At 35.7% G+C, this 26,117-nt stretch overlaps 1 protein-coding gene across 1 annotated transcript; it reads right to left on the minus strand.

Moving 5' to 3' along the window:
- Nucleotides 1-5,500: 5,500 nt before the first annotated feature.
- Nucleotides 5,501-25,805, minus strand: FGF5 (fibroblast growth factor 5). Its single transcript, XM_004681186.2, has 3 exons — nucleotides 25,231-25,805; nucleotides 17,896-17,999; nucleotides 5,501-6,494 (listed from the first exon to the last, which is right to left on the minus strand). The coding sequence occupies exons 1-3, from the start codon at nucleotides 25,589-25,591 to the stop codon at nucleotides 6,147-6,149; spliced, it is 813 nt and encodes a 270-aa protein (XP_004681243.1). The 5' UTR covers nucleotides 25,592-25,805; the 3' UTR covers nucleotides 5,501-6,146.
- Nucleotides 25,806-26,117: the final 312 nt, after the last annotated feature.

Raw genomic sequence — 26,117 nt, forward strand, 5'->3', positions numbered from 1 at the left:
TTAAAAAAAGAATCCTAAATTAAATCCTTTTGGCAAGAATGGGTCATGTTTAACTGACTAAGAATTAGATAAACTAATCAAATGACATGATTCACTGTCACTGACAACATAAGCAAGAATCTAAGTTTCCCCCCAAACAGGAACTTTGTGTATCACGCAATTCAATACATTGAGGGGTTAAATGAACATTGAATATTTTTATTAGAAATTTCTGCAATAAATTATTTATGACAAAGAAATCATTATTCTTTTAGTTTGAATACATGTCCTTAAACTCGGGAGTTGGCAAGATCCAGTTGATTTTGCATCATTAAATGTTTAACTCACGTGATGAGCAAGGTCCTGTGGCCTGTGCTCTGCCTGGCAAGCTGGCACATGTGTATCCTTCTCTTACTTGGTCTCTTGCCTTCCACACAAAAAAGGGTGAGAATCTGAGGCAGCGTGACTTCTAAGACAAACACAAACTACTTCTCTGAGCTGACCCAATTTTATCACCAGTGATACAACAAATGTGGCAACACTAATGGGCATGATTTTCCTCCCCATCATAATTTATAAGAACTGCAGGCCTCGCCTCAGAGATTTATACTAGCAAGGCAATGACTATTATTCTTTCATGACTGACACAGAAAACATGTTTTGAGCCATTTGTAACACATCCTTATGTTAAAGCTGCACACAAGGACAGCTTTTATATTGTTTATTGTTTTTAAAAATTTAGAAATTTCCAAAAATCTAAAATTCATTCTGTCACATGTTCCTTCAGGGTAGTGACTGCTAGGGAAGTTTTTATATTCTTCTTGCACGTTTAATATTTTCAAAATAGTTACACTTACCCTCAGGGCCCTTTAATGAAGAAACTGTAGGGTAACTAGTGACATTTTTAAAATATGAATCTATGTAACCTGTGTCTAAGTGTGGGAATGGGTTATGGGATGCAACTATCTTACAAAGAGAGGCCTTTGGTCAGATGCAGCTCTGCTGAAGAAGCAGAGCCATAATTGCCCTCTAGAGAGTGAAAGACATCATGTTGCCTCCTCAGCAGAAATTCACCTCCCTGTATGGGAATCTGATAGATTTTCTAGTTCCCCGCAGCAGGAACAACAGAGAATTTAATGAGAAACACATTGGAACTGGACCTGTTGCCATGTGATTATGTCTTCACTAATCTCTTGGAAGGATAGAGAAAAACTCAGTCTTCTCTGAGAGAGCTTATCTGAGGAAAGGGGAAAGAAACGCATGTAGAAACAAATTAATGAAAAGAAATATCTTCACTCTCCCACTAACACCTACTGACATCCCACTGGACCTCTTGTTTGACCTACACTAGACTAAATTATTAGGATTTACATAGAAAACTACCTTGGTCATTGCCAGTGAAACTTAAGTTTCAAAAGATGACAAATTTATTGACCCTTAAATGCAGCATAAAGTGTCTGATATATTTTAGTTTGGACGTGGGATTTGTGTTTGAGAAATAGAAGTACAGTAAGAAATAGCCCATGTTTTTACTCTCCTACAGCCAATTCATATCTCATGTGAAAGCCTCTTAACCATCATCAGCTTCATCAAATAAACCTTATTTAGCACCTATGACCATTCTATAACCTTTTCTGAACACTTAATGTATGCATGGTAGGGACCTATAAATAGAATTATATACCAAATGCTGTAAATAAGTTGAATGTCCAATGACTTTTATATATATTTTAGGTCAGAAAGATACAATATTAAAAATTGCTATCAGCTAAACGAGCACTTCTTATGTTTGATATTAGCCTGAACTTAAGTTGGATCAGGTATAATAAAATCAGATATATTCTCTCTTGAGAAAATGTAAGAGCATAGTGATGTTAAAGTCCATGAAGATCATATTGAACAAATAGGGAACAACAACAAAAAAAATGTTTCATTAGCTGAATGCACTGTGGAAAACAAGATCTCAGAAAGTTACGTAGGTGATTATTGAGGAAGTAAGGGAATGATGATGGGAAAGTTAGGTTGGGGGTTATACTTATTTGGAGAGTGGTAACAAGAAGAAATTACTCATATTTCTCTATGAATTTCTAGAAAACTTCATAAGGAAAGTAGAATTTCATTCAAAAAGAGATGTTCGAAAATTACATATTTAATTAAGGCCTTAGAATTTTTTTATTATCAACAATACTACTCTTACCATTCCCCTCCAGATTCATTCAAAATTGCAAAGTTCTTCATAAAGTTCTAAGTACAGAATTGATCATATTTTATAAATATAGATCCATTCTCAGGTTTATTTTCTGTTTACTCTAAGACAAGGCCTTTAAAAAAAATCTATGGTTATTTCTTTATTGATAATTATATTCATGGGGTTTTTCAGTTTTATCTGAACATAGATTGTTAGTTCTGTTTCAGGAGGAACCATCCCTTTTTTTTAGGACCTTTAAGACTTATATATTCATTGATGACAATTAACGTAAAAGTAACAGTAGAGATGACACAATGGAGGGTGACATGAAAGTGACTTATAACTGAATTGTGCAGTCAACACAAAGGAAAATAAGATTTAAAAGTATGCAAGTCCTCTTGATTTCAAAGCTAGCACTTCTTTTTTACATAAAATTGCTTACTTACTGATGGGTGTTTTCTAGTTCAGTTGTTTGATATTGTTTAAATATTTTATATTATCTTAGGTGTAAAAATGCCAGCACTCACTTGGTAAAAGCTGGGTTTTCCTTTCTTCTCTAACTCAAGATTTTCAAACAGGGCAGAGAGCAAGATGGAGTAAGCTCAAGAAGGTAATTTCTTTCTCATATAATACTTACAAAAATCTTAACTATATGAAAATCTTATTTTAAAAATTGGCTGATACAATTGAATTATCAGAATAAAAACAAGTGAGCCTTGTTCATTTATTTAAACTTTTCTTTTAAAAATTTTAGAAAGATTATTGATTTAAAATAGATTTTACGTGATCACAGTTTAAATGTAGCAATGAAGCAAATCATAATACTAGATTTCTTCTCATGGCAGTAATGTCTGTAATACTCTTTTTTATTTAAAAAGATTAGCCATACTTGCAATTTTCTGCAGTTGTAAAAATTATACCAGAATTCAAGCTTTTCATTAGTTCAGTAATTTTACTTCATTACTGAAATAGTTCGAAGTCATGGCTTAACTCCTCTCTCCTTCAGAAGAGTAAAAATTGTTAGTATAATAAAATTATCATTTTCTATTTCAAGATCAATTTTATAGATTATTTATCTACCAGATTTATAAAATTTTATTTTCAGCTGCAAGACATAAAAGCATCTCAGACAATGTAACTTTTTGGAATAGCTTTAGAAGTCACTTTTACCACATCCTTTATCCTTGTCACCCTTTTGAAATTTGGGATCACGACTACTCAACTGAAACAACTAAGGAAATTAATATACATTCACACTTTCAAGTTACTTTCTTTAAAAGGAAGTAATGGTAAAGTTTGTGAAATAAAAACTATTGTGATACATCTTGTTAGAAAACTTTTTACTCCTGCAGATGTCCTAATTAAAGAATATCTTAAATTAATTAAACAATATAATAAAACTGAATATCAGTTTGTCAATCATCTGGGCAATTTAGGAACCTAATTTAAAGTAAAATTCTTTGCATTTAGACGAACACAATTAAACAATCTTATTCGATGTTATATGGATCTAAGTACTTAAAAATCATCAGAACCTACATAAGCAAAACCTCCTGAGAAAGTTAGAGTTATTAGTAAGGAGTTATATGTATACCTGTTTTCTGTACATGAGCTATTCAATTAATTAATTTAGGTAACTTCATGCCTCAGTGAGCATTAATTAAATGTAATTTTGTATGGCCAGTAAACTAAAGATAAGTATAATTTAAAGATTTTTTTTATTTTACCTTGCCTTTAAATTTTGAAATTAATGAGTCCTGACTTGCATAGTCTATTATTAGTATCCTACTTTAACCTTCATATGCTAATCCAATCCAAGTAAGAGTACAAGATAAGCTATCAACACAAAATAGTAGAAGCACTAGCCTAATATAATCTATGCATTAATTTAGTTTGTAGTTAATCATCATTAATATCTTTTTCTTGTCCATTTAGGAACACATCTCTACTATTCTATTGTTTTACACCTTTAATTTTCCATTTGTACTAAGAATTTGATATGCAGTGTACAATTCTCAATATGTTAGAGTAAACTGGAGGACTGTGTAATGTGTAGATAAGGTAATTCCAGTTACACATCTTGGTAAAATCATTGTTTCATTTAACTCAAGAGATTTTAACAGATTAACTTGTCACATTTCAATTGCTCTTTTATAAAAAAAAAATTGTGTATTAAATGCACTCAGTTTAATCAAATTATTGGTTTTATAATAAAATGCTATGTTAGAATATATGCATGGTTTTAGTTGATGAATGGATTTATGTATATGTATGTTGTATGTAATAGATGAATATAGGGTTTTTCCCCATTAAAACAGAAATTAAAACGGAACTTGTTTTAATGGTAACCAGTTCAATTTTGATTAGATTTGACTTTGTATTTGTTGTACTAAACAAATCCTATTTGGTTTAGGAAAAAAAAATGTTTAGCAGTATTCTTTAAAGGAAGGAAACACACTTAAATACAAACCACAAAATTTCTGTGAACTCTTTTGCTCTCCCTATGAAAGTCATACTCCTTTTTCAACATTAGTTATACCTTTTCATTGCCATACTTCTAAAGAGAAACGTTCATCTTTATGATCAGTAGTACTCTATAAAACATGACTAACCAGGAAAGTAATTTATGTAAATTCTTAAATTTTCTGTGATTTCTGTCCATCATTCAATATTGGGTTGAGAATGAAGTGTCATTTTCAATCATAAAATTCCCTAATTAAATTTCCCTTATTTCATCACCATTTTTTTTTAAATAGATGAATAAAAACACTTCCTTACACAGAAAAGATATAGTCATAGGAATGGCTACCTGTAGACTAGGAAAATCAAAGGGTATTAGTTGTTTAGTAAGAATATTTTTGACAATGGGACTTGGTATGCATTACTTTACACAATTCATCTCCTTCAGGTCTCCGTGTTTTTCCACTAAGTAAGTGGCTTACCATATATCTACACAGTGTAGATAGCAGAGGTTCACAGAGAGGTGTTTTTAAACACTCCATTTTCATAGCAAATGCTTGATAAAATAAAAGGTATTCATCCAGCTGTTTAAGAATGTGGGTGGGGGTACATAAAAGCAGAAGTGAGGTAAAGGCAAAATTAGATCTTAGTAAATGCTGCAAATTTTGTTTTAATTAAACCCCTAACCTTTTCCCTTATCTCCAACTTTTAATTCCATTTTAAAAGTGCTTATATTTTCTCCTTACTTTGAACCCAATATAGGCCAGCCACCAAAAGGTAGGATTTCACATGTCATGAATTTACACACACACACACACACACACACACACACACCATGTACACACAAATCCAAGCTGAGCCTTTGGTATTACTAAAGAAGGTTTAAACATTTTAAGATGTAGACTGAAACTTACATTATCTGAGGTATGGTTTAAAAAAATAATAAAAATGAAAAGTGCCATGAGTAAGAAAAATGAAAAAGAAATCCACGTTACAAACAGGCTCTAAATACATTTATAATTCATAAACTGCATTAAAATGGCTGTCGTATTAATTAAAATAATAAAAGTAAGAAAATATGCTCAATGCAGAGGTACTTTTTAAAAAAACAAAAGTTAATAAAATAGTTATCTGCACCAAAATATTCTTTGCAAACCAAAAATAAAAATGTATCGTGTATGTTCTTCCAGGTTGATCTGCAAAAGTCAGAAAAATGCATAGTCCGCGCGCTATTGAACTTTCGGAAAATACAGTGCTAGCCTGCGCTAAGCATAACGCGAAAGGCTTTATGTCTTCGTGAAGTGAAGCAGTGCGCTCCCTATGGTGATGCAAAGAATTCCAGTTCAGTTTCTGTCAGAAAGCATTTTTTTGTTTCAGGCAAACTGAAACAAATGACCTGACTTCCCATACAGTGTAGCAGAGCTGAAGCAACGTACAAAATGTTTTCTTCAGCTCTCTAAAGACACCTATGACTCCTGAGGGGGAAAGTATGGTTTTTTTGCACGTGTCAGGGTGAACATTATCCAAAACGAAACTTGAGTCTGTATTTCACTGTGTTGGGACTTTTCCGAGGTGCGGAGAGGGGAACCTTTGGCTTGATAGGGTTAGGTGGTTTTTTCTTCTCCGGAATGGTAACTGTGAAAGACAGTTCTGGTTGCTCCGACTGTTTGAATCTTGGCAGAAAATGGGTAGAGATGTGCTGGGGTTTGACCCTGGGGCTGCAGCCTCTTTTCGCTTTCCCTCTTTTGTTCAGGGCTACATACCACTCACGTCCAGTTTTTTCAGTTCTGTGTATTGCTGAGGCATAGGTATTATAGCTGTTTTCCTGAAATCGTTCCCTGAACTTGCAGTCATCTGTAAATTTGGCCTGGGGGAGAAAAAAAGAAGAAACTTAAGTTGTAATAATATTTTAAACATGTAATAAAATAAACTCTTGGACTATTATAAAACAAACAAGAATTCCACTGACCCTGTTCCCCTCCAGTCTCTTTTATAGACATAGTTGCTTCTTTTAAAGTTACTTGAAATCTACTCTTTTTATTGCTATATTCCTACTTCGTAATTATTTTTTTTACTATGTACTTTGTAAAATAATAATCAACATCTATAACAAAAGATAACAAGAACTCAATATATTTACAAACTGTTACTGTTTTTAAAATGCCCTAACCGTTGTAACATAAGATTTTTTTCCCCTCCTAAGCTATGAAGAAAATAAATAGAACTTCATTACTAAGAAACAACTGTCTGGTAAAACATGAATTCATGTTTGGAGAAGTGGGGTCATATTCCTTTGAAACAAGAATATGTTTTTCAGTGTTATCAGTGTGATTCATGGTGCTGAGAGAGCAGTAGCATATGGCCCTATTAATATTGCATATGTTAAGAGTTCTTCAGGAAAAAAAATATATCTTCCTACAGTGATACAAAGAGTGAATTTGATGCCAAGAAGAAAAAACAAATACTTTTGGGGATCTCTAGCAAAGAGAGAGTCTCTTTTTCATCCTTTCATACACATGGGTGCAAACACACACACACTGTCTGTCCTTGAAATGCTCACAGAATAATGGAAAAGACAGACAAGTAGCTATCCATCACAGAGTAGTTAGAAAGATGGACTTAATGACAGACTTCTTCAGAGGCACAATGAGAGCATGAAGGAAGAGGACCAAGAATTAGAAGGTAGCAGAGAAGAAGGTAGGAAAGTTTCCCTAGGAAAAGTGACATTCAAGCTCAGTTTTCAAATAGAACTAGAGTTAAGCAAATGATGTGAGAAAGGATTTTCAGAGATAAGGAACAGTGTTCACAGGTGCAGGACTCTTAAGAACCCAGGGTGACTTCGGATGCACAGGAGGAGCAACAAGGGGTGGGGCTGATAGCTAGGCCAGTGCCAACCACAAGAACCTGAGTTTGTCAGATAGAGGAAACTGAAGGAATGTGGCTTAGAGGAAGAGCATAGATAGGCGGTCAGACAGATGTGCAATCAAATACCAATCTGTGGTTGAAGCCTTAGGCTTGGGCTCCTTTCTACAATCCTTACTCCAAAAAGCTATGGTGAGAATCAAAATACTTTTGTAGAGAAGGGCTCTGTGGATGCCGTCAAACACAAAAGGATAACCACCAATGAATCAGAATTTCTATTCTATCTGTACCAAATGACTAGGCTTCACAATTTCCAGGACTATCATTTGGGTAGAATTTCTGGGTTTGGGAATACCAACTGTTTGATGTCTATATATGAAAATTATATGTATGTATGTATGCATGTATATATGTAAATATGTAAGTATGTATGTATGTATTATACTTCCTATATAAGAACAAGAGATTCTACATATAAGAACAAGAGATTTTACATTAAAATAAAAGCTCCTTTTTCCTTTACTATTTTTCTAACAACACCAACCATGTGTCTGTAATACCACATCATGATACTATAATCTGAAAGGTTATACAGCAAGGCAATCTACATAGACCTATTGTTAATAGCCACATGGAATTTCAGATTTATGCAAAGTACTGATAAGAGTGGGGGACAATTTCAGAGTACTCCCAACAGCACATTTACCTACACAGGACAATTGACTCAGGTTATTTATATTCAAGTGTCATGCAATGAATAAAACTGTTTTGAGGAGATAGGAAGCTATATATTTAGAATGTCCACAAGTCTGATGTTTCCCTTATTTTTTTCCAGCATGTTGGTAGCAGACATTTTAAAAATCCCATGCCATGGCATGCCTTTCATCCCAGGGTAAACTACTAACCTACATCTATGTCAAAGATGCCATGCAAACATCATTTTTGAAGAGCATAGGTTCATTGTTCCTATTTTCTAGTAAAAAACAAACAAACTTCTGAGTAAGTAAAAATGTAGATGTGTCTCAACTGCTTAATTCTTAACAGGACTTAAATGCTCTCCCATTTAATTAGATAATCCTGCAGTTTTATTTTAAATAAAAGCTATAGCCATCTAGAATGTCCTTTTTGCTACATAATAGGATAGGCATTTTAGAAAGGTATGAGGGAATATTAAAAAGAATAGAAGATGCTAATTTTGGCTCAATTTTTTTCTTAAAATGTATTTGAAAAGCATTTGTAATGTATAATGTGTACTACTTTGACCCGACTTTCTACCCCTGTTTTGCAAAAATCCATTTTCCTAAAATAAACATATCAGTAATTGTCTTATTCAATTTTGACAATTAGGTTTTTTAAGTGTACTGGATTGTTTAACCTTTTATTCCCTTATAGTGTCAAAGGAAATAAGGGGAGAATGCCCTTTTTTCTATTCATGTGACTGACAGACACGCACACACACACACACACACACACCACAATGTATTAAAGCTATAGAAATTTCTTTTTAGAGTCTTTGTACAAATAACCCCCATGAATCCAGCCCCTAAAGTTATTCCATCTAAAATCTTCCTGTGTTCTCATTAAGATTCATTTTCTAAGTTAATTCTTAAGATATATCTTTGAAGGACATGAATGTACAGCCTCCAGCTTTCTCTAACAGGGTAGAAATTTCCAAAATTCTGAGGACCCACATACTATTTTAATCCCTAGGTTTTCCCAAATTCTAGATTAAAGGGATTCAGTAAAGGCAGTCAGACAGTCAGAGTATTTTGACTTTCTCAATTGACTTGTAAGTAAATGTTTTGGCCAAAAATTTTTTCCATCTATGATGGAACAGAACCATTTGAAACAGACATTTCATCAGTTGATATATTTTCTCCAAGAAGAATCTATGAATCCTGACAATACTCCTGGTCTTGTTCAGACCATATGGCGACCCTAAGCAGTGTGTCTTTACCCTTAATAGCAAGAGTGAAGCATCTTCACAGGAGAGAGTCACTAAGCAACATAGATTTTAGTTAAAGATACTTAAACATATATAATTTGTCTTCACACAATTTTGTATAGTAAATTTTCCAGGCTTCCTTTAATTACCAGAAGGTCTGTAGCAAATTTATACTTTAAAAATAATAAACTGTATTATTTCCCTAGAAAAAATAAAGGTGATAGTTTTTTTTTTCTATAGTTAAATTGTGAAGCAGAAAGTGAATCAAATTTCAAATAAACAAATGAAACCAGAACCCTTATTACCTCATTGCCTTTCTACCATTGGCAACTATAGTAAAATCAATCATTACCCTGTAAAAGACCCTTCTCTTTCAAACTCATTTTTTCATGAATCTGCTCAACATGTTTACTGACTTCACACCACATGCCTGGCAGTTACCACTTTTACTATGAAAAAAATATATAGACACACTCCTGCTAATGTTCTTTAATGACTTAAATAACTTATGTTTTACTCGATTTTCTCCTGAGTGTTGCTAGTGTAAAAAGAAGTTACGTTCAACAAGCGATACTGACAAAATTAAAATGAAATGTTTAAATCAGCTAATTGACTAGTCTTAATCGACAAAGCAGCAAAAGCTAAACGATTTTTGTTACAATATACAAAATCATTCAGAGGAGGGGTTAACAGAACTTTGGGGATAGAAGGAAACTTACCCTTGGATATACAAATATCTTCACATAGCGAGGACACACAGTGGACATTAGAAGAAAGGTCAAATTTAGTTCAAAGAAAGTAAAGCTGATTAGCTGGGATGTTCCAGAAACGAGTAATTCAGCCTAGCTGATATCTGATGGTCAATTAAACCAAATAAAATTCTTTCTTAATTACATTTTCTAAAAACCTTTTCAAACCTCTTAATACAGTTTCATTTCTTTGTAAATGTCATGTCTATGATGTTTGAGAATCTTACAGCGAATGAGTTGAGGACATGCAAACAAGTAGCAATTTTTATGTGCAACTAGAGAACACAACTAGAGAACCAAATGTCGTCTATGGGAAGGTATAGAGACAGGAGGGAACTGGGTTACATCAAGGTAAACCATGACATTTGTGAGGTATTGATATAAGCTGAATTCTTTATTTCACTTTGTTTTCTTTCATTTGCCTCAGTCTCTTGAAACTATAAAGTCAAGAAGTGATCAGCCAAATGTAAGTAATTAAGATGTTATTATCTACCATAATAAAAATAGTTAAAGACCAAATCGTGCCCTCTAAGCAGTTTCCTTGTTATGCACATCCCTTTCTATGGTCTCCTCTATCCTTTAAACGTTCCCACACCCATTGGCAGGAGCCAATGGAGCTTCTGAGCCAGGTGCTGTAGGACCATGATGTTATGTATAGTTATGTAGGATGTTCCCTGAACAAAGACACCCAGCTGTAGTGGAGGATGAAGGATGAAAGTTTGACTCTGTTGCAATTGCTCCCTAGCAAAGTACCAGTACAGGGCAGTGGCACCCAGAGTGGCTTCCTTTTACTCTTACGATACTGGTGCTGCCCCGTGGAAAACCGTGTGAGGATTCCTCAAAAGACTGAAAATGGACCTACCTGATGGTCCAGCAATTCCACTCCTAGGAATCTTTCCAAAGGACACCGGGCCACTAATTTGAAAGGAATCCTGCACCTCTGTGTTTACTGCAGCACTGTTTATAATAGCCAAGATATGGAAACCACCTAAGTGTCCCAGAACAGATGAGTGGATCAAGGCGTGGCATATAAACACAATGGAAAAGTATTTAGTTATCAAAAAAGAAAACTCATGCATTTGCAGCAACATGGACTTAACCAGAAGGGATCTAAGAGAAGTGAACCAGAAGGAAAAAGATTAATACCAGATGATTTTACTTTTATTTAGAATCTAGAGGAACCAAACAAAGGTTCAGACAAAGGCAAACTGTTAAGGCTGATGACTGGAAGCAGACTGTAGATCTGAGACACTGAGGAGGGGAAGAAAAGGGAGAAGAGGAGATGAAAGAGGAGATGGGGTGGAGGGCACTTGGGTGGCAAAACTATCATAACTGCACTTGTTTACTGTGAAAAATAAATATTTTAAAAGACAAAAATAAATAAGTGAGACTCTATAAGCCCCATATAGGTCAATTGCCTCCACACCATGCTCTCTTTGGGACATGGCTGCCTTACCTGCTTGACGCTGGTCATCTCTCTGGTCTACATCTCAGCTCTCCATACTGAACAACCAAGGCAACATACATGTGGTTTATTATTTCCTAATAAACCAACTTGAGGTCAAGAATTAGCAACCACAGGATTTCTTCTCTTTCAAACTGAGGGACTGACTTAAAGTTACTCAGGGATCCCATTCAAAATGAAAGTTCCTCAAGTCCATTCCCCAAAATTGTATTTAAGTGAGTCTGATGTGAGATTCTAGAATGGCTTCATTAACCAGCATCCCATGTTTCTCGATGCAGGTAAGATGAGTACCACATGGTATAAGAAAGGAATTTTCTCCTGATGCTCTCAATAACTCAAGAAGGCTGGAATACTAAGGGCTAATATGTATCAGGTAATTTGTAAATGTTATTTCATTCACATAATAATTCCTTGACTATTAGGATACTAGGATCTGATTTTCTGGTCAAAGAAGTAAACAAAATGACTCATCAAAAGCCCCACATTTATTAAGTGCTAAGTAAGCTTGTGATTTTAATCTCAGATCTTCTAATTCTTAAATTAAAGCTCTTTCCATAACACCATATGCATCAAATTCATTTCCTAGGCTTTTAGATAGTCTTGTCTGCACTTAAGTTGCTTTGTGTTAAAATACTGATGAAAAATGACGATGAGGGAAGTGTGACACTAACTCTCATTTTAGGCTGAAATGGAGTCCTGGGGTCACAAGTCAGTTCATTATGTCCAGGTTTCCTCAATTAAAAAATCCACCTACAAGACCCACACAGTCTGAATTTAAGAGCTAAGATTAAGGTAAAACTGGCATTGACTGCAAAAGTAGAATCTTGGAACCATGTTTGAATCTGAATTACTAGACATTCAATTTCAATATGCAAACTGAGAGTTCTTAGAGGACAAAGGAAGTTTTTATCCACCTTTACATAGTTCATCGCCTTGACTGAAAGAGTGGAGTGCTTAGTAAGTTATTTTTTAATGATGATGGCAACTATTGTTCAAACCTCCATGTCCCTTCAGTCAACATATCCAGGTCGAGAGGTTGCCCACTCCTTACTCTGCCCCTAGTGCAGGAAGGCCAGTCCAGACTCTCATCCTGGCCAAGCCAGCTGGCACCCTCTGAAACCAGGAAAGAAGGAAGCCCGAGTCCTTGCTTAGGGCTGATCAAGCATACATTCCATGCCTCTTTCGTAAACTCTGCAATTAGCTTTCCTTCCAAACATGATCCACTAAACCCCTGAGAAACAAAAATAATTCCACCACATGCGTCTCTCTGGATCTTTAAAATAAACTGAAAGCATTTTCTCTCAACAGGCAACAAGATTTCATGCAAACAATATGAAAACACTGATGAATGCATAATTACCTTTTCCAGAATTATTATTTGTTAGGGGAAAAACAATTGGGCTCTGAAAGAATTACAAGATTATGTCCACAGGAAATCCTTGTCTCTTTAAGAGATTGAGTCTAGGAATTTTGCTTTCATATTAGGATCTACGCACAAAGAGGACCTCGGGAGATATAGGGCTACGGTGTGCATGAAAAGTTTGGACCAAAATGAAAATAAAGGTTGATGATAAATAGGATTTGGGGGTCATAGATGCCCGATGTCCAAATCAGAAAGTCTACTATAAGGGGAGATTGAGAGTCCTCAAAGAGCTGCCTAAGAGCAAATTCAGAACAATTTGTTTGATATTAAATGCTGAATAATTCCCAGACACCACTCTAAATGCTTTATATCTATGATCTCACATTTAAAATGTCCAAATACAACAGATTATTGCTCATAATTCTTCTCCTTTATTAGCTCATAAAACCAAGCTATAGAAAGATTATGTAAAAAGACATTATGTAAAAAGACATTGAATGTATGCAGTCAGTGGTAAAGATTATGTAAAAAGGCATTGAATGTATGCAGTCAGTGGTGGATGGTGGAGATGAGTGCTTGGAGAAACTATTCTCTTAAAAATCCTCTCACAAACTTTTACTCTTACATCTAGATCTGCCTCAGGTCAATCCAGAAAGACTCTCTATGGGATTTTCTATTAAGAGTACAACTCTGGGCCCTCCCTGGTGGCGCAGCGGGTTAAAGCACAGCACTGAGAAGTGAAAGCCACTTCCGCATGAGTTCGATTCCCGCCTGCCCCGGAGGTGACCACATGGCGTGGCAGACCTCTCCTGACCCGCCCGCTGCTCCCCTCAGCAGTGTACTTCGTCGATCTGCCTGTTCTGCTCCCCACTCTGTCTTTGGTGAAGCCTCTCACCGCCCCTGAGCCTCTGGCCTGTACCCCAGTTCTGTATGAACAAATAAATAAAATAAAATAAAATAAAAAAGAGTACAACTCTGGTGAGGCAACAGGAATAGCATGAGGAGGGAGTAAGAACAGACAGGCAGGCGGAGAGATACAAAAAGAAAAAAGGACTCAGCCAACAAGACCCGGCCTTGTAATGAGTGGAGAGAGAGAGAACAGAGGACCCAGCAAAGCCTCTGACTAATGCTTAGGGGTTATTGGGAAGCAATTACACATGCATTTATTCCCAGTGATTCCCAACACATTTTGAGAAAGAAAAGACCTTACACCTTCACCCTGAGTAAGAATGCTGGGGGAGGGGGGGAAGAAAAAAAACTGGTGTGGGAGGAATATGGCTGCACAGTCTATTTGCAAGTAAGTGGGTGAAGGTCAGGAGGAGAGGTGAGCGAGACCGAGAGGGGTGTGCGGGTGTAGACTGAGTGCAGGGGCTGCAGGGAGTGTGCCCACTGAGAGGGTTCAAATTCAAATAAGACCTTTCTTGCTGAGTTGACTGACTTAACCCAACAAGGAAATCAGCACAGAAATCAAGCCATGGGGACTGTTTGGTTTGCAAATGAAAATGCATTTTCTAAGTAAAGGCTACTAGTGAACAAAACAGAATGCTTTTCGTTTTAAAAAGTTCATCTTAAGATGGGTTTTCTATGCTATTGTTCAGCACATTGAGTAGCTACTACTTGTCAAGGTCTGTGATAAGTTCAGTGGCGGATAAATCCCTTCTTTTCTAGATTGCAATATCAAATTCTGGAGACAAAGGAGCAAGTGGGAGGAAAAATCCAAGCAAGAGCTCTGGAAGAAGAGAGAGAGAGAGAACAAGAGAAAAAGAGGACTAAAAGAGAAGCAAAATATTGTACGGATGTGTCATAGTATTCATTATGTAAAATGTAATATGAAAATATTAGTAAACAAATATGATTACAAATTCTTAGGGGAAAATGGGTGAAATAAATGTTATTGTTTAGAAGTTAAAAATCTTCCTTCAATTTAATGTTTATCTATCCCTTTCCAGGTTAGAATTTTCAAGGAAAGAATTTAAAACGATGTATTTCTGGTTCAATCATTGGTTAATGTGCTAACTTGGGAAAATTCCTTTTCCCAGAATTACATGGAGACTTCCCACTTATTTTGGAGATAGAATTCTAAAGGTATATTTTTTCCCCTTCAGTTTTATTGATGTGTAATTGCCATACAACATTGTTTATGGTTAAGATGTACAATGTGATAATTTGATATACATATATACATGTAGACAAATGATTCTAACAATATTCTATAAATGTCATACATAATTTTTAACTTAAAGCAACTCATGGATTTCATATTAAGTGGGCAAGCCTGAGACTTTGAGCTTTTTTGGTAATGCAATTTTGTGAAAATCAAAATTAAATCAAATCAAATACTTGTGTTTAAAGTTACAAGAACCGTTTTTTTTTAAAACATGTTTAACAAGAAGCTGAAAACAGGAAAGAAGCAATATGAGTATAAAAATGATAATTGCTAGGATTAATACTCTTTCTAAATTCAACTTTTTTTTTAAAGATTTATTTACTTATTCATATGGAACTGGGGTACAGGCCAGAGATGAGGAGGGTGAGAGGATTCACCAGAGACAGAATGGGGAGCAGAACAGACAGATCGACGAAGTACACTGCTGAGGGGAGCAGCGGGCAGGTCAGGAGAGGTCTGCTACGCCATGTGGACTCCTCCGGGGCAGGCGGAATCGAACTCATGCGGAAGTGGCCTAAGCTTCCTAGTGCAGTGCTTTAACTCGCTGCGCCACCAGAGAGGGCCCCTAAATTCATCTTTTTAAAAAATAAATTACATTATAATTTAATTAAGTTGCCATCCATAGAAAAAAGTGCTAATGAAAGTTCAGATAAGAGAAAGTAGGCTTGGACCATTGGTTTAGAAAGAATCCACATAATCACAGGGCTTAATTTTTTATCTGCAATTCAGCTCAAAGTCATCAGAATGACTTTTATATCAAAGAACTTCAATGAGTGACAAGAGCAAGACTTGCTTTATACTGTTTAAAAGTCATTATTCCGTGAAATAACTTCAGCCTGCCAAGATGAGAAAGAATAACAGATGCTGTTTTTGCATTATCTGCATTATTTCAGCCAGCCATCCTTAGACATTTGGGTCAAATTTCTGGAAATTTGTTACTTGCATTTGACAGAGGAATCATATATCCTAACCTCTGGGGCTGACCTTTTTAATTGGCATCCATTTGTAAAACTTCCCTTACTGTGGTAATTATCCTTAAGCTAGCCCAAATTTAGTCTATATTTTGCATTACTAAGTAAGGCAAGAATCAGACTACTAAAAGAAACAATTAAGAGAAATTTTATTCATATTCTCTACATGTTATCATACCACTTAGATTTTGACAATGTTTGAATTTTTCACAATCTCAAAGTAAACTGAGGAAAAATTTATTCTGTTCAGATAAGTTTGAGCTTTGTTTTCTATTCTGTACTTGGATTTCAAAAGTCAAATTTGTTTTCTAAGAAAATGGGATGCCCCACATCTCCATGGTGAGACAGAGCTTTGTTCTTCAAAATAAATTAATAAATAGATAACAACAGAGGAATTATTTTATGAATAATATAACTTATTAAGATAAAATAACCAGTTCAGACAATGAAGTGAGTAACTCTTTTTTATAATTCTTGCAATACGTGATTAAATCAGTTAACAAGTTTTTCTACTTATCTTAATAAGCTGAGCTTTTAATAACTTTTTATAGTCATTTTATCATAAAATAATAAGTAATATTTATTGACACTTACAATGTACCAAATACTGTTCAAAATTTTTATATGTATAATCTCATTTAATTGTCAAATAACTACGGAAATGGCTTGCATTCTAGTGTTTTTTCTGAGAAGTGTTTACAAGTTACCTTTAAGTGTTAAGAGAAGTGAAAATGGAAAGTCTCACAGACTGAATCAAATGAAACTCGATTGTTTTCTAAAGGGTTTGTAAAGCAGAAGTCATAAATTGTAAATTTCAATTCTACATCAAACTTGAACATCCAATATACTCTGAAAAATGGGAAAGTGATATTTCTTCAATTCATTTAGTAAAAATTAAAGGTAATGGGGATTAAAGAATTGACATTTTAAAAATCTCATGTGATAAGACAGAGTAATTCAGAAAAATACCCAAATTACTTGTAAGTGCTGTGCATTCGTACTAGTAGAATAAACAGAATCTGTGGGTGGGAAGATAAAGGTAGATGTATTTTAGTATCTTTAAAATGTCCTGGCGCTTTCCAAATGATGAGAACATATAGAATGAATTATAGAAATCTATAATTTACAAATTGATTAAAAAGTGTATAAGTGGCCTGAAGAAATTTTGAGTGAAAAATTAGAATTCATAGTTTTAAGAATTGCTTTTGATGCAATAAAAATTGCAAGATGACAATTCTTCAAATGGATCAAATAAAATTTCTCTGTGACGGTTTAAAGCTTTTCATTATTTATTTCATCCTGCCATATCTATTAATATGGAAATATGTCCACTTTCTTAGAACCAATTTTTGACATCATAACTTACAAAAATTAAATAATCACATATCTATTCTATCCCCATAAAATGTAAATTTAAAATGTAATGTATTATTTCCAAACTTTTTCTCCTCATTTAAGATCTATTTAAGAAGAAATTATACCAAACTCTTTGAGAATGCTCAAATACACATACCCTTCAAACATTTTGTGAACTTTATCTTTACACATAAGCATAATATTTAAATGATTACTTTCAAAAACACAATTTTCTTAGTTAAATGTACATATAATTTTTACAAGGAAGAAGAGCCATCATATTCCCTGGGAAAACTTTTCTGTCTACTAGTTTGGAAAATCACTTAATTCCATTTTACAAATGTAAAATTTCCATAACACCTTTAACAAATATAAAGTGGTTCTACTTACACTTGCATGGAGTTTTCCTTTTTTTGACATCGCTAAAAATTTGTTGCTGAAAACTCCTCGTATTCCTACAATCCCCTGAGACACAGCAAATATTTCCAAAATACCTAGGATGACAGAAATCCCAAAATAAAACACAGACTCCTCTATATATCATCGTGAAGAATTAAACTTCTACATAGATTATATCCATTCTTACTATTATGGCTTTAAAAAGAAAACATTATTTAACATCATTATTTTCCATAGCATTCATTATGTATATATATATATAAAAACTAGCAATCAAGTATTCATCTAAAATTAAAAATTTCAAGAATGAAAAATTCAGCTCTGCTTCACTAGTAATTCTTCTCACAAATCATGTCACTTTTGTAAACAAGTTTGACAGAATCTTTTCAAGATCTAAAGGAACTGAAAAGACTTTTTGAAATGTTTTTCAAAATAATTATCATGCATTATCTTACAACAAGAGAAAGCACACCACATTAAACACTAAAGTACAAAAAAGGTACTCAAGACAAGTATAAACCATTGAAAGTCTTGCGAATAATACATACATAAAAGAAATCCCTCTGCTCAAATTATAATTATAAAATTACAAATCAATATATACTATACTCAATCATTTAGTGAATAGCTCATTTAAAGACTACACATAACAAGATACTGAGAGCATTATAAATAATTTGGGATTATTGGCTCAAGGAAGTGTTTAATGGATTATGGTTTAAGACATCTTGTGTTTTGAATGACTTTTCTGGAAAAATTTAACGAGGTGTTTTATTACATAGTTGTTTATATCTGATACTTCATAGTTAGTTTTTGCCAAGTCAGTATCCCTTTGTCTCCTAAAATAATTTTAAATCTACATTCATGAGGTCTAGAAAATCACACAACACAGCTCATAGAATATTTTAAGAAGATGAAACTCATAGACTCATAATTGGAATTCCTGCTTATTTATCATAAATTCACATACAATATATGAACATAATCAGGCATAATGCTTTTTCTTAATTGCCTACATCAAATTGCAAAAATAAATAAATAGGGACAAAGTAATATGTTCACTAGTGCAAAAAATGGAACTTTCTTAGGAAGAAAGGGACCAAGGACGGAAGAAAGGAGGAAAAGAAATCTCAACATTTTATTCTATAATATTCTGAGCATATAAATCCTCAACTGAACTTTCTGAATAGAGAAATTCACCAGATTTTCTTAAACTAACATCCTCATTCTGTAGTACTCAGGTATATACAAAATTATTAAGTTTATGAAAGATACAATCTATTGTGGATTCACACACATATAATATACATGTGAATCTCTTTTTTGGAAACTCATGTTGCATACTGTGAGCTAAAAAAAAGTATAATTAAAGCAAATACTGCTGTTTATTTATTCAACTTTATCTCATTAAAATACCTAATCAAAAAGTTCATGGCATGGGGTGTGTAGGGGAAAAGTAGCTAAAGAAGTTTACTTTTGCTATATGCATTCTAAACCCAGGGTAAATAAAAAGAAAAGAAAAACAAACAAACAGACAACACCTACCAATTTATTAGTGGCTGTTTCATTAATAGGAAAAAAGCCCCAAAACTGCTGGGAACTTCATCTTTTTGTTTAAAAACTGTTGTCTCATAAATTCATTTTAACGTGGTATTTAGATAAATTTTGCTATACAAATTATTTGATGATGATGCATACTCAAAGATCAAAATGCATTACCATTTTATAAAAAAGACACAATGCTTGTAAAGCTAAATATGCTGCATAGAGTGGAATGTCATTAGATTATTATAATAACATGAATAAGACATCTGACACAAAGTCTGTTTCTGGAAAAATTACAGAATGGCATTGCAAACAACATTAATTATTTTAGATATTTGGGAGATGGAGGATGTGGCTGTGAATACTGTGTAAACGTGTGTTAAAAAAAAGTGACAGGGAGAACTTGAGAAATATCTGTGAGAAACCACAGACACAAAGGAGGCAATGAGATGTTGGCCAAAAAAGAGAGACTTAGTTCTATGTTATTTCCCCAATTTATTACTTTCCCCAATTTATCTACTTTGCTGCGGGGTTGGGGAAAATAACCTGGTTTTATAATGCAAATCTATTGTGTATTAGTGAAAAAAAAATAATGGTATCAAAGAGAACCAAGATATCATTAAATATATGTGTTTGCTGGCTAGCAAGAACAAGAACAATACACAAGAAAAAAAAAAGAACATTATACACATGATTAAATTGGAAGGCCCCTTTGTTTATGTAAACTATTGGTTCTGATAACATATACTATTTATTTAAACATCCATTTTCACTCGTTTCTCTTGTAATTAGCAATGTTATATTCTGCACATACATTCTATAAAAATTACATTATAATAAATTTTAAAGAGAATGATAAAGTGATATATGTGAAAGTATTATTCTTACAGACTGCATACTGTCTTTTTTATAAGTTCCAGTATAAAAATAATGAGTTGCCTGAGAATGAAATAATTTCATCAGTTTAAGGAAACTATATTTAATTGAAATCTTAAAATTAATACCTTCAAAAAATCATTCTACTTATAATGATGAAGAATACAACAAAAAATAAAAGATGAGATTAAATGAAATAGCTGTTTTTTCACAAAGGCAATTCTGGATGATCTTTTAAATCTTAATGCCATTATGGCACTTAGGTTATGGTTGGGAGTGTTGCTAAAATCATAATTTCCAAAATAATTTCAACAGTAATTTCACAATGGCTTTGCTTCTAGAATATTGGAACAGATTCTATAAGCTTCACAATTGAATTCCCGACCCCCTAGGGTTGATCACAGACCTACTTATTTTACTATGCCAATTTTCTGTAACTCATTAAGAATTCTACACATTTCAAAACCCATGTGCATTAAATTCCAGAAAATACTTCTCTAAAATTTTTTCTTTTTCCAATTTCAGTAATTTCCTGCTTCCCTATCATTAGGAATCAGTAATAAAAAAATTTGATGTCAATTTATAACTCAAGGTGAAGATGACAACATGGTATCCCTAAACAAAATTGTAGCAGGCCACAGATCATAGACAGTCATGAATGTTTGTGAATTAGATTTTCTTTGACATCCTCACCACCTCTTTTCCTTTTTCACACACACCATGTACACACATGGAAGGATGAATGTTCTCTACTGCTATTGTGGATCTCTTCTGCTTAAATCAGTGTGAATTAATTCATGCTAAAGAGCTTGTCACAATGTACTATCCTTTTTTTTCTTTTTCTTTTTTTTTAGGGTGTTCACATTTAAGAGGATCAAATGAAAAGGGCGATCTAAACAAAAATAATTACTCTCTCTTGGAATTTTTAGGGTAACATCTAGGTTGAAGGAGACAAGAGTGTGTGGTCTCTCAGATGGTACATACTGTTTAATTCACTTACTTAGAAGCACAGTAATGCTTTATAAAGTAAGTTTATTTCATTAAGAAAATATATGTCTGGATTGTTGACTAAGTCCCGCAAGAATTTTTAATGCGATAGTCTTTTAATAATTGATATGATTATATAGACAGCTTCCTTTTCTTAGTAAATGAAAAATAGGTAGATGCAGAGATTCTGAATAATTTCAATAGCCCATTTAAAAATCTTCAAAGAGAGATAATTCAAAACTGGAGTTTTTCTATTTGTGTTCACAAAACACAAATATGCTATTTCCTTATCAAATCTGAATATTGAGTTATACTGACTATCAGTCTTCATTGATAAAATTGGTGACAATTTTCTATACCGTAGATATGGATTCTGACTTATCTAGGCTTGGAGGACCACACAAAAGTTGACTCAAAAAAAAAAAAAGACACCAAAAGTGATAGTAAATTCATCTTTTTAAAACTGGGAGTTTCTATTCAGCAAAAAATATGTCATTGTAAATGTTAGTTTTTAGGTAATTACTTTTGATTTGTATACCCATTATTATATACAACTATCATTTCCCCTAAATGGCAAGTTTCCTGATTGCTTATTCTTCAGTGGTCTAAGATTTGTTAACAGAAGCATTGTATTCTTAACCTGAGAGCATATAAATGAAAACAAAGTCTTTGTTTCTTTTCAGTAGCTGGAATTCATCACCTGTCTTTTCCATGCTTCCCCACTATTTTCTCAGAACAAAAGTCTATGTGAAATGAGCTTGATTCCTTTTTATATACTTGGGATAACTATTGTATGAAAGAAGTTAAATATACATTAATTGATATACCCTAATTAACAACCATGTTCCAAAGTCTATAACCAAAGTTTGCTTCTGCTGGCAAAACTAGAAAATATTGACAGTTTGCAAAAACTATGTCAAATCATATTTGTGGGGGAATGTTTTATTTAATTAATGCAACAGAAATGCTGGGTTTAAATTGCTTAAATGCAGTTTCATGGCAGTTTTTCACTCTCTTGAAGTAGCAAACTGTTAGCAAAAAAATGAAAGTTCTGTTTATCTTTGCTAGCCCACAGACAGTAGACTTAAACAATAAATGAGCCCATACATCCTCTATGGCCCTTGATCCAACTATTAGTGTCTCTTGTCTTGTGAGACTGACAAGCACTTCCTCATATACTTTAGCCAACAGTCTGTGACCAATGATTTGGTTTACATATGTGTAGGAAACTGTCAAGTGCTCCTTTTTAAGGAGTATGTGCTCCCCCCCAAATGTTACAAGCTTCTGTTTCTCTTTTATAGCTACTTATGGGCAGAAACCCATTAAGTTGACAAATCACATGTCATCCTACTAAACATGACCTATGTGCACGTTCTTCATTGATCAATGTTAGCAAAAATCATATGAAGTAGATAGGACACCCTAGGCATCACAAAACAGAGATCGCTGTGATTTGAGTTTTTCTTTCCTCTGTGAGACAAAAAGGGGGAAACAAACAAAACCCTCAACTAATGTACAAGTAGCAAAATATTAAGCTTGGTGAGATAAGGAGCCTCTCCTGGGTGCATGAATGAGTAAATAAGTGAATGATCAAAAGCCATGTGAAAGACACCAAGACTAAATTGTGAAAAGTTGTGACTTGAAATGAACTGGGAAAGGGTTATTTAAATTAAGGAAGTTACATTTTAGGTCTTGTTCAGGAAGCATCTCTGTCCCTTTGTAGATATCATTGAACATGGATTTTAAAATAACCTGTACCTCAGAAATAACACATTAGTCAATGTCTTCTTTAGCTGAATGTGTTCTTTTCTTTCCTAGACTTTTCTATAAATTCTCCCTGGCAAGGCCTAAGCTGAAAATTCTTTGTCTCTTAGGATTTCTTCCAAAAGAAGACAGTGAATATCGTGGGGGGTGATGCTACTGTTCAGAGATTTCTTAGCACAACAATACCAGCCCTAGACACATTCTTTCACCCCCTTGGGGTCCACCCTGCAGACTTGTTGTCTGCAAACTTTGGGTTATCCCTTGGGAACAGAGAAGTATTGGTACTGATTTCTTGGAAAACTACAAGGCCAGCTTAGAAAAAGTTTTCAAATAGAGAAAGGAGGACAGAATATCGGACATGGGGAATAAACCCAGGGCTCTTGGAGTGCAGAGTTGGGTTTGACAAAATGAGAGGGGCAAGTGGAAGTGCTGCAGTAGAACTCTCCCTGCTCGTAGTCTCAGAAAATTCCCTTAAAAGACTTTGTCCTTCATCACCAGAGATGGGGAGCTACTTGATGAGAGCAAAATGAACCTTAAAATGTGGGGAAACTCCCATTTGGAGCCTGTGGGAAACCCTGGGGGTCATTGGGGTGTGTGTGGAAGGTGTCTCAGAGCTGTGCAGAGAACTAACTCACCACCAGCTAAACCTCCAGCTGGATCCGCACAAGCACAAAAGACTAGACAGGTGCAGGTGGCACAGACCCTCTCTCCTTCCAGCGCAAACACCAGGTCTTTTTCATTAACCACCACCCCCACCCCCAACCTTCGGGAGGAAGCTTGCCAGCCCGCAAGCCCACAAACCAGCGCACCTCCAATCTCGCTCCAAAGGCGGCTGCCAGATCGTTAGCCAGGCTCTGGCGCCCTCGCGCTTCCCAAGCTTCCCAAGAAAAAGTTCAATGGCCCCTGGGGTTGTTGGTTTGCGAGGAGTAAGTTCGAGACACCTGGAAGCTAGCAGGCTAGCTCTCCAGGGTCAGCGTTATCTTCTGGCCAGATCTCAATGTCCCTGGGTATCTCAGAGGCCCTGACTGAGGTTCCATAAAGTGTATTAAACTCAGCTGAGAACAGAGCGATCTGACCCTACCAAGGAAAAACTCCCCAGAGACTGGACCCTCCTCCTTCGCCCCCCCCCCCCAATCCAGCACACAACACAAAATCATCTCTCTGCTTAGCTGCCTAATAGTGAGAAAAACCATAGGTACAAAGTCTGGAAATACAAATGCAGATAGGCTGGAGGAAAAGAGGAGAAAGGAGGGAAAGAGGGCTAGAGAAAACTCAGCAGGCAGATTTTAAACTGAGTTTTTAAAAGCCTATACATACATAGAATTGAACCTCTGAGCTTTTGAAAAATAAAGCACTTTTCCCTAATTGTCCTAAAGATAAAGGCTGTACATACTTCCTCAGTGAGGTGTTGTCAAGGTCTCAAAATACTAAATGTTGCTAAACCCAAGTCTGGAGTTAATAACTCAAATGTCTCTGGTACCTCCCTCTCTAAATGTGCCCAGTTTTCCAGATCACTGTCATCTTCCATGCTGTGAAGTCTAGTCTGCTCTAGAAGATAGCTGAAAAAGATCTAGACATTAAAAATACACACTTATGTACATATATGTTTACACTATAGACATATACATATAGTACATATATAGAGATGTATATTATATATAATATTAGGGTTTATGGTGGTAGTTGAAGAGGGAGTTATAAGGTTTGATTCTTCTAAAAAAAAAACTGCACAGATAAGAAAAAAAAAAAAAAAAGGATGCACTTTGATACCTAATGAAAAATACTACCCTCGTTCATAAGTAGGAGGTAAATGGAAACTAAATGAAGAGAATGAAGGCGATTTGGAATTTTGTTTTCCTCCAGACATGGCTCGAGTGGGACCAGGGCAGACTGGAACAAGGTAGCTTTTTTGTGTACCCGCTCCTGGTCATCTACACCTCAAGAATCGCCATTCCTCTTGCCCACAGAGAGGTGCGTGTGTTGGCGTCATACACACTTATCTCCACCCAACCCTCCTGGTTATTTCAAGGTCCAAGAGGATCCCAAAGGTCGGGGATCGCTAAAGTGAGCCCGTAGCCCAGAATATAACCAACTATCCCTCCTTAACCTTCTATCCCCAGTTTAGGACGGGTTTTGATAGAACAAGCAACTTACTTAACATGTTGGCTTCGTGAGAACCATTGACTTTGCCATCCGGGTAAATCTGCAGATGGAAACCGATGCCCACTCTGCAGTAGAGGCTGCCGGTCCGGCGCCCCGAGGGGCTCCACTGGAAACTGCTTTGCTCCACGCCGCTTCCTTGACTGCCCTGAGGAGCCGCAGGGGAGGAGGAGGCAGGGGAAGAAGAGGAAGACGTCGCGCTACTGCTGCTCTGGCTGCTGCTGGCACCTCCTGGGTTCCTAACAGTGGCCGCGGGTCCGGGTTGCCCCTTGGGGGCGAGGCGCTTCTCCCCGTGAGCCCAGGCGCTGAGAATCAGGTGGCTGAGGAGGAGGAGGAGGAAGAAGGACAAGCTCATTCTTCCAGCCGCGGGGGTCCTAAGTGCATCTTGTAGGGCTGCTTCTGGGCTCTGTAGCCCCCGCGCGGCTGCGTGCCTCTGACGCTGCCCCCCTCGCCGCACCGGGTGGACATAGCCTCGGGGAAGAGAGAGGGAGTGGGGGAGAGAGAGAGAGAGGCCACCCGAGCTGATCTCGGAGCTGGCACAGGGATATTTATAACGCCAGTGATCTCACTGCTCGGTGCACGCCTGCGAAGCTTCCCCTCACCCGCCGCTTTGTGTACTCTCTGGCCGGTGCAGGGAGGGAGCCTCCCGGACCTGGGGGCGGGGGGGTGTGGAGGAGGGAGGAGATGGGAGAGAGTGAGTGGGAGGAGAAGGGTTTTGAGAAGCTGCACCCCGACGCTGGGTGCGCCCACACCAGAGCCACGCACCCCGGCAGTTCTCACGCGCCACATGGCCACCCTCTGATTAGACCCGAAGCTGCCGGGAATTCAGTTCGGGCGAAAGCAGTTGAGTCCTCCAGAAGCTGAGACGGAAAGGAGAGGTT

Source organism: Condylura cristata, unplaced genomic scaffold (genome assembly GCF_000260355.1).
Source record: "Condylura cristata isolate star-nosed mole 26May11 unplaced genomic scaffold, ConCri1.0 scaffold00012, whole genome shotgun sequence".
Taxonomy (NCBI): domain Eukaryota; kingdom Metazoa; phylum Chordata; class Mammalia; order Eulipotyphla; family Talpidae; genus Condylura; species Condylura cristata.

Coding starts and splice junctions, on each gene's coding strand:
- FGF5 (XM_004681186.2), bottom strand. CDS start 25,591: ATGAGCTTGTCCTTCTTCCTCCTCCTCCTCCTCAGCCACCTGATTCTC. Junction 18,000..25,230: donor TCACGAAGCCAACATGTTAA/GTAAGTTGCTTG, acceptor CTGTCATCCTAG/GTATTTTGGAAATATTTGCT. Junction 6,495..17,895: donor AAGGAAAACTCCATGCAAGT/GTAAGTAGAACC, acceptor TTTCTCCCCCAG/GCCAAATTTACAGATGACTG.